Here is a 14,813-nt window from a genome sequence, read left to right on the forward strand (position 1 = left end):
CCTTCAATCACACAACCTCAGCACTATTAACATTAGTTCCACTGTAAAATATTTCCACGTAATCTTATACATAACTGAACCCCAAGTATTTAAATGTTTACACTGCTTTCCCAAGCCATCTGTTCAATTTACTTAATATACTTGTTCTTTGCGGTTTAAAAATGTAAAGTTCTCAGTTGTGTTTAACTCTAAAGAGTATCTGTTGCCAGGCCGGGCGAGTCTCTTAAAAACTGCTGGGGTCGTTGACAGGAAGGGGTGATGCTCTTTAATGGCTTTGACTGGCATTATTATTTTAAAACGTAACTTGATAGAGTATTCCTCCTCCTGCCATCACAAATGGAACAGCCCTGGTCTAAAACACTAGTGATACAGGGCAAAATTCTTATGCTTGCTTTGACTCATTTAATCTTTTGTACTGCCCCAGACTAACATAAGATGAACAGAAACCTATTTGCATAAATTTAAAAAACATATTTGCGTTTAGTGAAGGGATAGGACAAATAACATTTTTCCCCCTGTATAAATAATATATATATATATATATATATATATATATATATATATATATATATATATATATATATATATATATATATATATATATATATATATATATATATATATATATATATATATACACACACTACTATAAATCAGACTTCTTTACTGAACAACATAATGCCCAATTATAAGGTTACTTGTCCTTCTTAACCTGAGAATTTGCAGCTATGGAAACCATTTAAATACTTTTAATTTTTTTTTTCTTCAATGTGCAGGGAACTCCGGATGTCAAGATGTTTTCCAATCCCGTGTCCTTGTGTCTCCTCTGTAAATACTTGCTGAAATCATTTGTCTGTTCTGTAAGTAATCATCTCTTCTCACGTACCAATGTAGGAGATAGAAAGCAATTATCTTGGTTTTGGACTGTACCACTTTGGATTAATATTATTATATGAATAACGCCTGTACTGTTCAGTATTTCTAGAGCCCGATATATGTAATACAGATTATGCGATCTCTTATCTGCAAACTCGTTGTGCGGAGAGTTCCAAAATATAGAAAGGAAAGATTTAATTATTGCTACAATTTTGTGATTTTATCATATACACTGACAAGATCCCTTGGTGTTCCATTCTATAATTACGTTGAGGGACTCTGATATATAAGTAGATGGGGAATGTCAGGGTTATTGTGGGGTAAGATGGGGAAATTTTAAAAACATTTTAATAGATTTTAGGCATAATGTTCTAAAGAACAGTACAAAACCCTTATCTGGAAAACCTTTAGTCCTAAACATTTGGTAACTAAATACCAATTCTGTATTTCTCATGGATTTGTAAATTCAGAGTGTGTACACTTTAGCAAATTTTAGAGGGCAGTCTCATCAATGTTGTATTACTGATGTCTAAACATTGCTTAAAGAGAAGTTCTATTTTTTGTGTGGATATTTGTTTACATCTTTAGTTGTAGGCAGCCATATGGCAATTGCAGGCGCTCAGAATCTTCCCTCTAGACCAGTAATAATGTTGGAATTTAGATAATGCTAAAAAAAAGTATCCTCTTTACAGAATGTATTTATATTCATACTCTATTTTGGTGAAAGACATTCTTTGATTGCCCCCAACCGCCCCTAATATAATAAGCTGATAATGCACCAGTATTTTATTTTAAGTCTGCAAGGGTGAAATAGAACTAGAGATACTGTTTTGGGAGACTTGGCTGTGCAGAGAGAGAGCGCTCCTGTGTACATCCCAATTCCGGTCCTTGCAATAGATGAACCTCTTTGCTTTTTCTTTAAAATTATTGAAGTCTTCTTTTTTTACTTGGGAAGAAAAAAACCTTCGAAATTGTAAAGCAATCTAAGCTCCTAGGTTTTGTCGGGAGAAGGAGGGGCTCTTTCCTCATCTCCAAGGTTCATTTGTGTAACACTGTATTATTACAAGTGTTGTGTTCTTAAAATTCTTAACTGGAAGCGTTCTCCCCCAATTTGAAACCTCTTTACTTTCCTTACTGTAAAGACCTCTTTCCGCTGACAGGGAAACCATGTTTCCTGTAATCTAAAGGGATATCCTCCTGTCATTTACACTTGCTGAGAGTTTAAAAGTGCATGTATTTTAATTTTAATTTTTTTTTTAGTCTAAAACTCCTCAGTTCCTGCACCTCTTTTCTAAACTAACACTCTGATATGCTACAATTACATTTGAGTTTTGTTCTTGGCCACCTTTGCAGTTTTGAATACTATATAGTTCATGACTGTTTTCCTAATAACCAAAACAGGATGCATTATTCCTTTGTAAGAAATGAGAGCTATTCTTTACAGTGTTGCTGTACAGTTTATTCTTGTATTCTTTACAATGTTGCGCTACAGCAGAGTAAGTGAGGTGAAGGTGGGGGGTGATTTTGGTTCTTGCGTGCGTTTTTCTTGTTTGGTTTAGTCTGTAGCTTTGTTCCCCCTACTTTATTATAAAAGCCTCTTTCTTGAAGACCTACGTGCACTGTGGGAAGGGGGAGAGATGGCAATCTTGCTTTTCTCTTCAATACATACGAGTCATAGAACACTCATCATGCAATTGATGTAAGGAACATTTGCCGGCAAATTTCCACCCATGACAAGTCAGTGGAAGTTATTTTGTTTTTTAATTAAGGCCGGATCTTTAGTAAGATTTAGGACTATAATTAACCTGTACTTTCCACCAATGGGCTTATCTTTTATTTTATTTGAAGAAGTCCTGTGCAGCAAACATTTTTTTTCTTCTAAATCAGGCTTGTCCAACCTGCGGCCCTCCAGATGTTTGTGAAACTACAAGTCCCAGCATGCCTTTCCAGCTATCAACTGGTTGTCTACCAGCAAAGCATACTGGGGCTTGTAGTTTCACAACACCTGGAGGGCCGCAGGTTGGACAGGCTGTTCTAAATCTTTGTACTCTGTACTTTCCTCTCCATTTATGAAAGTGTTCTAGTATCATTTTAGATGTTAGTGTCTGTGGTTATATTGTTCCTACATAGGAATACATATGGTTGTATCCAATACACATTGTACAAACGCACGATTTATAAAGTATTGTTGGATGAGCTGCCCATGGAGATGAATGACCGTGTATTGTATCAACCAATTTGTTAAATCTCCTAATGAGACACTACTGGTTCTTCATTTTAAGACTAAAAACAAGCGGTGTAAGCTGCTTCCGCTGGTCCTGGCTGCTCCATTGGATGTGGAGAAGGGAACAGTGATCATGGTGGGAATTCCTCCAGAAGTTGAGAGCTCTGATAGAAAGAAGTAAGTCCTTTTGGTTTTGGGAGCTGGTTAGTCTGTGTACAGTTCTCATTAGGTAAGTGTAAGGGGTTAACAGAGCATGATGGGAGGTCATACTATTTGCTGTCCCTTTATCTTAATGCGGTGATGTGAATAATATGCAGGATTCTTCAGTCCACATCAGTTAATAATATCCACTATGAACAAGATAACCTGCCAGCTGTACTTAAAAACTTTCTCTACTCTAAAGTAATATATAAAAATAGACTACATTGATGTGATTGAGGTAAATGGTCATTTCTTAGGTTATCATACTTGAAAACAGTTTAAACTTGATACAGTTTAAAAAAAAATAAAAATGCAAAAACAACTAAACCAAAAATTTGTGGTGTTTAAAAATGTTTCTTTGTAGTGGGGAGGAAAGGCATATGCATTGTATTAAAGTATAACTGCAGCCAAGACTTGAAATGTAGTGAATAGATTTGATCTCTGGTAAGTAATATTCAGTATAACGTGATGAAATCCAGTGTCTTTAATGATCCATAATGGTCTTCTCACAACTACATCTTCCTAAAATTGAGGAGAGAGTCTCTGGACTGTTAGACATCTGGGAATTTATCAGATCAGGGTATAATATATAATGTTGGACCCATGTAAGTAATATAAATTATTGTCTAACGCATCGAGCTCCAGCCAGTTTCTTGTGTCACATTGGGGGACACTGGAACGATGGATATAAGCCCTGCCTCTTTGAGCTTGAACACAAAGTAAGAAAAAGACACTGTCTTCTGCAGGTTTACCCTGAAGTATGGCTAACTGGTTTCGCCTTAACGATCTTAAGAGGTTGACCTGAGTCCTGTTCTCTGGACCTGTAACAATTTTTATTTTACTTTGTTTTCATTCAATTTCACCTTCAGGAACCCAGCCAGAGTGGGCTTCCCTTACACCTTTCTTCTACCATTCTACCATGCACTGGACTGCCAGACTTCATTTCAACCATATCACCCTCCCCCCCCCCCCCCCCCTACTACCTTCCGGCACGTCCAATGAGTGGAGCAGATCAAGAGGTCCAGGGTCTGCCTTCCGCCCACTTGGTTCCCTAGGAGTTACAGATGGACGGACACGAGGGCAATTATTACCTCCAACCACTAGGTGCTACAGAGCTACTTTCCCTGTAGTCTTCAGCCTGATATCACTGCTATGGATACTCTGCTTTCTCCCCCTCATAATTCAGGGGATGTTTCTCTTCCTTAGATCCCAAGGAAGCTCTGTCTCCATATCTTGATCTGTCCAGTGCATTACTGTGTTCTTTTGATTTGCAATTAGAGACCAGAATTTCCTATCTATGGTGTTTTCCCTTTTGACCTGGCTCAGAGGGTGTCATGACGAGCCTAAGCTGGGCACCCGTGACGTCTATTTGTGAAAGGCTTGATCAAAAGAAAACCACATGGTCTGTCTGAAATGTATTAAAATCCCCAATATTATGACTCCCACTCACTATTAGCACCGAGTTCTGCCATCAGTAAGATTTGGTTCATAGGATGACACTCTTTTAGGGTAGTCTTGAGTTATACCCTGACTCTCCTTAAACTGCACTCACTACAATTACTATACCAAACAAGTATCTGTCTTTTTAGTTAAGTATTATTTATAAAAATCCACTCAATCAGAATATTTTTCTTTGGGAATATAATAGGTATGTAATATTATATGCAATACACGGAGTATGAGTTTATGCATAGGAAACATCATTATGAAATATGGGTTCCTTAGGAACAGATTTAATTTCTCTATATTCCCTATCAGATTGGTATTTATGATTGACACTTTGTGTAGCTCTGTTCACTAATTATAAATATATACATCAGCCTACCTAAATATGGATTATAAAATGTATGTTTTTTATGTATTTAACCTACATGAAATATGTTTATACTCCTTTGGTCATATACAGTCAAAAGAGTCTTTAAAGCTTCTGTAGCTGAGCTGTAAACTATAGTTGACTGGTCACCTGGACATGGGCATCTCTGGAAACACAACCCAGACCCTTTGAAGTATCATCCAAGTATCCTCCCTTGATGTATCTCTCTACTCCATTGGCAATGCGAGTAGTCGAGAGGTCAAGCAAATGGAAGTCTCTAATTCTCATAGTGTCATTGACCCAAGAGCGCCTGGTACTCCAATGATGTCTTCCCTGTTGACTGGTTCTGCAATCTCCGGTACCAGTGCTGCATTACAACTTCTATGACTCTGCTCTAATGGCATGTCTGTTACGATGGCAGCCATGAGTTTCCACTGCTCCAGAGTCCAATGGCGGTGTGCCTCACACCAGTCCAATGTATGTCTGGCACTTTGTGTGCGGCTGCTCGGCCATGGACACCTGATTCATGTAGCTCCTGACAAACCATTACTGTGCTGACGTTGCTTCCAGAGACCATTTGGAACACTAGTGAGTTTTGCCACTAAGACTGCATGCGCTTCAGCATTCTGTGGTCCCATTGAGTAAGCTTGTCTGGCCTTCTGTTTTGCAACTGAACTGCTGTTGCTCCTAGACTTTTCCACATCACAGTCCTTACAGCTGAGCAACTGACTTGTTGGAATGGTGGTATCCTATAAGTGTACAAAGTATTTAAAATAAATAAATGCAGACGCCAGCTTTGGTTGTTACAGGTTTTGCTCTGCATTTTTCCCCTTCTGGTGTCTCCTTCATTGGTTATCTATGGTCACTGCGTCCTCCAGTGTAACACAAAAGAGAACCAGATTTTTGTACTTCTGTTCAATGCTGTTCTGCTGTAGTTCATTAGGGGAACACAGGACTTTCACACTTGTTTAAGTCCTTTGGGTGGTTAAGGCGTTCTCTTATGTGGTCAGAAAATTGTCTTTTTGTTTTTGTGTTTTTTGTTTTGTTTGCTGTACTTTTATTTGTTTACATTTTGTCATGCTTTGGGATTAGCTAGTGTCATGCATATGGGGTGGTCATGCTTTGCGGTCTTTGTTTTTCATTTACATTAACACTATTTTAAAAAAAAAAAATGTTAAAGTTTTAATCTTCATTTTTATACAATATGGTCTGCACTATACCAGAAGTACACTACAGAAATCTCTGCTCATTCTTGCGGACACCTTAAAATGAGCGGAGATTTTAAAAAGTAGCATCCTGCGTGGTTCCTACAGGACTTCTCTCAATTGAATCTGCATCCAAGTCTATTTTATAGAATATGCCGCCAATGGCATAAGTCTGGTTACATTTCTGTTTAAACAATCTGCATTGTACAGAAATAATTTTAAAAGTCCAGACTTGTAAAGTTATGATTGCATTCATAGTTTTAGGTCACCAACATTTTAGCAATAAAGTAAATCTTTGAGCACCTGTATCATTTCAGTTGCCAAACATGTAATAAGTGTCCATGAATAAATGAATAGTATCATTTTTTGTTTTTCCAGTTACTTTTTATGAAATAAAAACAATTGTGTTTGGAACTTTCTAGTTTCTTTGGTCGAGCATTTGAGAAAGCTGCAGAGAGCACCAGTTCCCGGACACTTCACAATCAGTTTGATATGTCTAGTAAGTGACCAACGTTTGTTCCACTTGTGTAATTGAATGCAAAACGACTGAGCTGTTGGGAGGCAGTGTGAACGGATTTATTTTTAAGCCCTGGTTTTTCAGGAGTACTGGGATATATACCCTTTGTATGTCTGCATCCAGCAGCACAGTAGCTGCTATAGTGGACTTTAATGAGGTCAAACTGTGAGAGGTCAGCGTGACATGTGTCCTCTCAACATGTTGCGAGTGATTGGAATTTTACCAGCCAGGCTGAGGGCTGTCTTTTTTTTTTTTTCTTTTCTCCCAAGTGCTTTGGAAGGGAAAATATATTGTTTCCTGACTAAGTCTGAGGAAAGTTTTTAAACCCCTAATAATAATTATAATGTATTCTATTACAAATCAACATTACAGATGTCTATCCTATTAATACCCTATATTCTGTTCACAAGGGAAAATTGATATTTGAGTAGTGCTAGTAGCACTGTCACCATTGTGATGTCTGAGTTTGTTTTGTTTTTTTGTATTTAGTTATTGAATTGAGGACAGAAGACCGTAGCAAGTTCCTCGATGCTCTCATCTCTCTCCTATCATAAGGTATGTTGTGGAATTCAGACAGTGTTGCTTTTGTGTGTTTCGTTGCAGTTCAAGTAAAAGCATTTATGCTTATTAATATGTTGGCTATACACTAAATATTTCAGCCTAATGCAGTGAATACCAAACTTTTTCTCAGTTCAAGGTACCCTTGGTCTCCATAATTTATTTTCAAGGCACCCGTAAGCCAAAATGATTACCAAGTAGTCCCCTGCCTTGCTTACCACCGGCCCTGGCCGTGGCTTCCCAAGGAGCCACGGCGCACAGTTTGGGAATCACTGGCCTAATGTATATTCATGGGTGCTAATAGACATGAAAGCAGTGCAGATGGCTTAAATCTTTGATGGGGCATACAATTATATTTATAGTGATGGAAATTGACTCCCTAAATCTAAGGGTATTGACAAAGTTAACGATGTCTGTGTTGCCTTGGTATAAACAAACATAGGAGTAGAGCCTGGTCAGCTAAATGTAAACATCTTGGATACTCTGGATATGCTTTCCACTATCTAAATCTAGATAAGAACATCATGACCTCTAAAACAGCAGTACAATTTTCCTATTACATATGTGTGAAGGAACCCTTAAAAAAAATACAAATTATAATGTATATAGTAATAACATAAAAGATGGTTCTTCTCTCCCTCTTTATTTCAAGGTGTTTGTCTTTTTTTTTCTTCTGTAATTTTTATTTAAACTTGTTACACTTTCTATTTTAACATTTTCTGTCATTCCAGGAATAATGTCTTCCAGTGGATCCTGTTTTTCCTCCACATCCTGCATCCATATGTAAATGTGCTATTTTATCTGTTTTTTATGTCTTTTATGTACAAATCTAAATTATGGCATTTCAGTAGGAATGTAATGTTTTATCACATTATCTCTACCCCCTCCCCCCCCCCCCATCCCTGACTTGTTGCTTTTTAAAATGTAAATTAAAACAACTTCATGCTTATCAAAAATGAGTTTTGTGTTTGTTTTTGGGTTTGTTTTTATTTAGTCGTTTGCCTAATTGCAGATGACATGTATTAGCTGATCTACATTAATGGACCTACCTGACAAGTGCTGTGGGCGTGAGGACCCTATTTGTGTCATCACAGACCTGCGGCACAACAATGTAATTTCCGTTGTACACTGGGGTGGGGCCATGATGGCGCAATTTGCATTGAATCGTGTAATCACTGCCCCATTCGCATCCAAAGAAAGGGATGTGATATCCGGGAGGGTGGCTGAGTACATTTCAAGAGAGTAGGCATGTATGGTGCCTTTCAAATCTACAAACAGTGCTCCACAGCACCAGGCAGTGGGCAAAATGAAGAGCACACAAAAAAAAGTGATCTGCAAGGTAGACAAAAAGTAGACCTGAAAACTATGAATAGAGAGGGCCGAACTTGCTACTTGTGAGGTAATGGCAGAGCTGAAACAAGAGGAGCGAAAGTGGAAATTGGCACAGTAGTAAGGGTGTACCAGCGGTACACCCAGCAGTAGGGTAGTTGCCTATAAAAAGAGGAGTTTTCGGGTATGTTAAGGTATTTCATATGTTGGCGAAGAAGTGGTAGAGGCGCAGGTCAGAGGCAGATTTAAGAGGGATGGTGTATCGAGATGAGATTTGTGATTTATATTGTGGGTGTTGAGCGCTTTGTCAGTGAGGGTAGTAATTGGATTTGTGTTCTGGAGGACATGGGGAGCCAGTATAGGGATGAAACAAGTACTGATTCTATCTAAAGAGGGCAGTGTCCAGCCACGTTACCCTAACCACAGCTAGCCAACTATCTATTTAAATTGTGAGTTTTACCTGATTGGAGCAAAAATCTGGATTTCTCTTCCCCCAGATTGCTGTTTTACCATTAACTTCTCAAAGTGTCTGTGTTCAGTTAGTGTATAAACCGTTACATGCTCTATGTTGGCAAAACATGAACAGTGTGTGCTTTTCCCAATTAAGATGAGAGACTAAGGCTCTTTTGTTAATGAGAAAAATAACAAGTAGTTTCAAGTCCTACTGATAGAAAATAACTGCTGGACTAAGAGGATTTGGGGCTTGGCTACATTGGTATGTGTTTGCAGGTGACTCGCCTATGCAAAACTGGGGTGCAAGAGGGGTGTGGCCACATTGTATTAACAAAAAACATTAATGCTGTTCTAACTATGTCAAGCTTTACTCTGGACTAAAAACAAGAAATGTTGGGCATGCATTGGTCAGAATAATATATATTGCAATGAATGTAACTAAGTGTTCCCCTTTTGGCCAGTCCTAACATGCTATGCTTTTTTTCATGGTTGTGGCTTACCTGCATACAGCTTTTATATTCAAATCCTCCCCTAAGCAATAGCAGCTATTAGAAATTTAGAGAGTTGGATTAAATGAATGTAAATAAATTATAATTGACCACATTATATAAACATAAAGACATGTTGTGTGTTTCGTTGCAGTTCAAGTAAAAGCATTTATGCTTATTAATATGTTGGCTATACACTAAATATTTCAGCCTAATGCAGTGAATACCAAACTTTTTCTCAATTCAAGTTACCCTTGGTCTCCATAATTTATTTTCAAGGCACCAAGTACAAAACTGGGATGCAGTAATGGTTTATTTGGTGATTGCAGAGCATCAATGGTTTTTTGTTTAATACAATGTAGCCACACCCTTGTTTTGTACTTTGTGGGTGCAGAGGATCTGTGTCTTTTTGTACACAAACACTCGCGCGCACACACACCCCGATCAGCCACCACATTAAAAGCACTGACAAGTGAATTACATTGATTCTCTCATTACAATGACACGTGTCAAGGGGTGGGATATATTGGGCAGCAAGTGAACAGTCATTTCTTGAAGTTGATGTGTTGAAAGCAGGAAAAATGGTCAAGGGTAAGGATATGTGTGACTTTGACAAGGGCCAAATTGTGATGGCTAGATGACTTGGTCAGAGTATCTCCAAAACGGCAGGTGTTGTGGGATGTTCATGGTATGCACTGGTTAGTACCTACCAAAAGTGGTTCAAGGAAGGACAACCTGTGAACCAGTGACAGGGGCATGTGAGCCAATGGCTCTTTGATGCGTATGGGAAGTGAAGGCTAACCCGGCTGGTCCAATCCCACAGAAGAGCTACTGTAGTACAAATTGCTTAAAAAGTTTAATGATGGAAAGGTGTCTGATCGGTCTGCGGTTACGCAGCAAGCTGCGATGCTCTGTGTTCTGAGTACCCATGCTGACCCCTGTTCACCTGCCTAAAATGGGCACATGAGTGCCAGAACTGGACAATGGAAGAAGGTATCCTGGTGTGATGGATCACGTTTTCTTTTAAATCATGTGGATGGCTGGGTGTAAGTGCATAAAGGGAAACTAGGATGCACTATGGGAAGGTTGCTAGCTAGCAGAAGCAATCGAATGCTCTGGGTAATGTTCAGCTGGGAAACCTTGGGTCTTGGTGTTCATATGGATGTTACTTTGACATGTACCACCTACCTAAACATTGTTGCAGTCCAAGTACACCCCTTTATGGCAGTGGTATTCCCTATTTGCAGTGGCCTCTTTCAGCAGAATAATGCACCCTGCCACACTGCAGAAAATGGTTCAGGGATGGTTTAAGGAACATAACAATTGAAGGTGTTGACTTGCCTCCGAATTCCCCAGAACTCAATCAGGTCGAGTATCTGTGGGATCTGCTGGAAAAGCAAAAAAACAAGTCCGAGCCATGCAGGCCCGACCTCACAACTTATAACATCTGCCGCTAAAGGTGCCAGAGCTTTTTTTTTTTTTTTCTCCCCATTTCGCGGCATGAAGGGGACCTACAAAATGTTATGGAGGTCGTTTTTTGAGTTGAAGTTTAGTAGAGGAGTGTGTTTATAGGCATGTTTTAAGCATCAAACACCCAAGACACACATGTAATACAGTCCTGATGTTCCCTCGCCCTTATGAGAATTTAAAACCTACATAAACTTTTCAGTTTTTCTCCTAAAATACTGCTAAGCTTCAACTAAATGAAACCTGGTCATAGATTAATAGTAGGTTGGGCTTTGATATGATGTGGTTTGTTTGTTTTAAGGTTTCCACCATTCACAATTTGGGGAGCATTGGCTAACCTACAAAAATAAGCACAGAAAAAACAGGAAGCGGGTGTGCAACTTTTAAGTCAAGTAGGTACACTTGCACACACAAGCATGGTAGCCCACAGTGTTTGCGGTCCGTAAATGACCTTTACTGTGTTATCTTCTGGCAGTGTGATGAATGAGAAGGGTGTCCCATATCCATCTAAAAATAGGGATTAAAGTCTTGAGTTTTGTACTTTGGCAGAAGAGGTTCTGTTTTAACTGAGATGCCATCTTGGTACAGCAGATTTTTGTCTATTCTTTACTGGAGTGAAATGGTTACGATGTTAGGGGTTTTTTTTTACCCCTGCATTAGCCGTGTTGAATATTCCAGTCAAGTGTTTTAGAGTCTGTGATTCCAGTGACTATCGCTGCTTTGTTGCAGAACAAAAACAAACTAATTAAGTTGCATGAATGGGTCAATTTCCCTGTATTTGGCAGAGCATAACCTGTGGGCCTGGTGCCATCTTAACACAGCAACTACAATGGGGAATAGTTTTGTTTTGCCCAATGTTGTTGCAGCAATCTAAACAACATCTTAATTCTGTTATGCTGGTACTTGGAAGCACAACGCTAATGCATTTGATCTAAAACTAAAGAGATGGGAGGGATATATGGGCAGTATATGGATCTGGATTGTAGACAGTCCTCATAAAACTTTGTGTATAGTGATATAAAAGAATAAGCAGCTTGCGAGGGGGAGGGGGTGTGTCACCAGCAACAAGTTACAAAATGTATGCTATTCACATTGTTTCCAATTTAAAGGTGCAGCCTGAATGTTACTAGACCTAGTAACGCATAAACATTTCGAAAATACTCATCTGTGGATAAAAGATAAGAGCTGAGTGTGACTCACCAGACACCCAGTTTATACAGTGGTAACAAAGTGTTATACAATAATAAGGTCTGGACTTCATTTTGGAACACTGTGTTTGTGTTAAAATTGTTCTTCCTTGCAGAGAAGGGAACTCCTAATCCTATTCTCAGTTCAGCATATAAAGCCCCATGGTGTATGTCAAAGCCAGGGACTAGCATGTCAGAAAAGGCCTTACCTAGACATGTTGAAGGTACCGCCCCTGTGCCCAGCATATACACTACAGAGCCAAAAGTATGTGGACACCCGAACATCACACCCATATGTGCTTGTTGAACATCTAATTCCAAAAACATGGGCATTAATATGGAGTTGGTTGTCCCCCCACTCCCTCCCCTTTGATGCTCTACCAGCCTCCACTCTTGGAAGGCTTTCCACTAGATTTTGGAACATAGCTGCCAAGATTAGCATCAGTTCAGCCACAAAAGCATTAGTGAGGTCGCTCACTGTTGGGCAATAAGGACTGACTTGTCATTCTAATTTATCCCAAATATGTTAGATGATGTTGAGGACAGAGCTCTGTGCAGGCCTGTCAAGTTCCTCTCCATCAAACTCGGGAAACCAATTTTTTTTTATGGACCTCTTTATCTGTATGAGGGCATTGTCATGCTGAAACAGGAAAGGGCCTTTCCAAAGCTGGAAGCACACATTTCTTGAATATCATTGTATGCTGTAACATTAACATTTCCTTTCACTGGAACCAAGAGGCCCAGGCAGTATGCATTAGAGTAGGAAAAGTTCTTGCATCCACCAAACCCAGATTTGTTTGTCAGACTGTCAGTTGGTGAAGCGTGATTCATCACTCCAGCAAACGAGTTTCCACTGCTCCAGAGTCCAATGGCGGTGTGCCTCACACCAGTCCAATGTATGTCTGGCACTTTGTATGCGGCTGCTCGGCCATGGACACCTGATACATGTAGCTCCTGACAAACCATTATTGTGCTGACGTTGCTTCCAGAGACCATTTGGAACACTAGTGAGTTTTGCCACCAAGACTGCATGCGCTTCAGGATTCTGTGGTCCCATTGAGTAAGCTTGTCGGGCCTTCTGTTTTGCAACTGAACTGCTGTTGCTCTTAGACCTTTCCACATCACAGCCCTTACAGCTGAGCAACTGACTTGTTGGAATGGTGGTATCCTATAGGTGTCACGTCGAAAATCACTGAGCTCTTCATTACGACCCATTCTCCTGCTAATGTTTGATTATGGAGATTGCATGGCTGTATGCTTTATTTTATGTAACTGTTAGGAAGGGATGTGGCTGAAATGGCCAAACACACAAATTAGAAGTGGTGTCCACATACATTTTGCCATGTAGTGTATATGGCTACATAACTCTTTAGTCTTCCTGGACACATGGCATTTTTAAGTGGAAGATAAAGATAAAATCATTAGGAATTTTAGCCTAAAAACCGGTTCCAATGTCAGATCACACCTTACCATGCCTTACATAAAAATACATTGGTAATGCTTATGGAAAAAGTATCAGGATTACCATGGTAAACAGCCAAATTAACATGATATTCTCTGCTTTTGTCATTTACCATTGTAGTTTTTCATAACGGAATGAAGGAATAGGCCTACTCACTGCTGTATACATTCTCTTTTCTTAATATCTTGGTGAGTTGCACTTCACTGTCTATAATTATACCCACTTCTGCCTAACAATGAAAATATAAAGAATAATTCCACATGACCTGATAATGCAGTGTTCTATTGACTCCTGGTTGGTATTCTGTGTACCACGCTGGGTTACAGATCGGTACAGCTGTGCTCGTACCTTTTAGAGTTTGTATCCCTAATCCATGTGGTGCTGGAACATGCGTCTGCTGCTTCTCTGACTGGAATTTCTTTTTATTTGACTGGACATTTCGCAGCAGGCCTAGTGGAAAATGGCAGACGTCTGCCACTGAGCCAGAAGAAATTCACTCTGACAACTATAGACAGCTCTGTTTACATTTCTGCAGCAAGATTTGGGAAGGGGGCCCTAAAAGAAAAATCAAGCAAACTGTGAATACTGGAATGTACTGTAAGCGGGTGGGACCTTACACAACATTTCACAGGTCCCCATGCAGACTGATTAAATATCTTTGTAACTTAACTAACTTACATTTTATTACTGGGTAATGTTTAAATGAAACGTTATACACAAATCGATCTTTTTTTTTTTTTTTTAAACAAGTATTTATTGCCGGTCAAGTAACATACATTACAGGAATCAAATACATGAAATAGCATATAGAAAACATTAATTGAAAAGCTCTCTGTGTCTGAAAGAGAGTGGAAGTTAGATTCTGTTGAGGTATGCAAAAAGAGTAACCAGTGATTTTTATTTAAATTGAGGAAGAGCAAGAGAAAGAAAAGAATAGAATATTAAAAAAAATCAAACAAAAAAAACAAAGGGGGGGAAAGTACAAGAAGACAGAAAGGAGGGTGTTGTGGCAGGGACCACCCTAGGGTAAAGG

General features: G+C 39.1%; 1 protein-coding gene across 1 annotated transcript in view; it reads left to right on the plus strand.

The window, feature by feature from the left end:
* Nucleotides 1-8,353, plus strand: part of CDC45 (cell division cycle 45) — a 48,749-nt gene extending 40,396 nt beyond the window's left edge. Inside the window, exons 15-19 of the mRNA XM_075216402.1 lie at nt 777-860; nt 3,159-3,277; nt 6,742-6,818; nt 7,326-7,391; nt 8,126-8,353. Coding sequence (XP_075072503.1) covers nt 777-860; nt 3,159-3,277; nt 6,742-6,818; nt 7,326-7,390 — 345 coding nt within the window. The 3' untranslated portion in view covers nt 7,391; nt 8,126-8,353. The remainder of the gene's footprint in view (nt 1-776; nt 861-3,158; nt 3,278-6,741; nt 6,819-7,325; nt 7,392-8,125) is intronic.
* The last annotated feature ends 6,460 nt before the right edge of the window (nt 8,354-14,813 follow it).

The sequence above is a fragment of the Mixophyes fleayi genome, chromosome 1, assembly GCF_038048845.1.
Source record: "Mixophyes fleayi isolate aMixFle1 chromosome 1, aMixFle1.hap1, whole genome shotgun sequence".
NCBI classification, from domain to species: Eukaryota; Metazoa; Chordata; class Amphibia; order Anura; family Limnodynastidae; genus Mixophyes; species Mixophyes fleayi.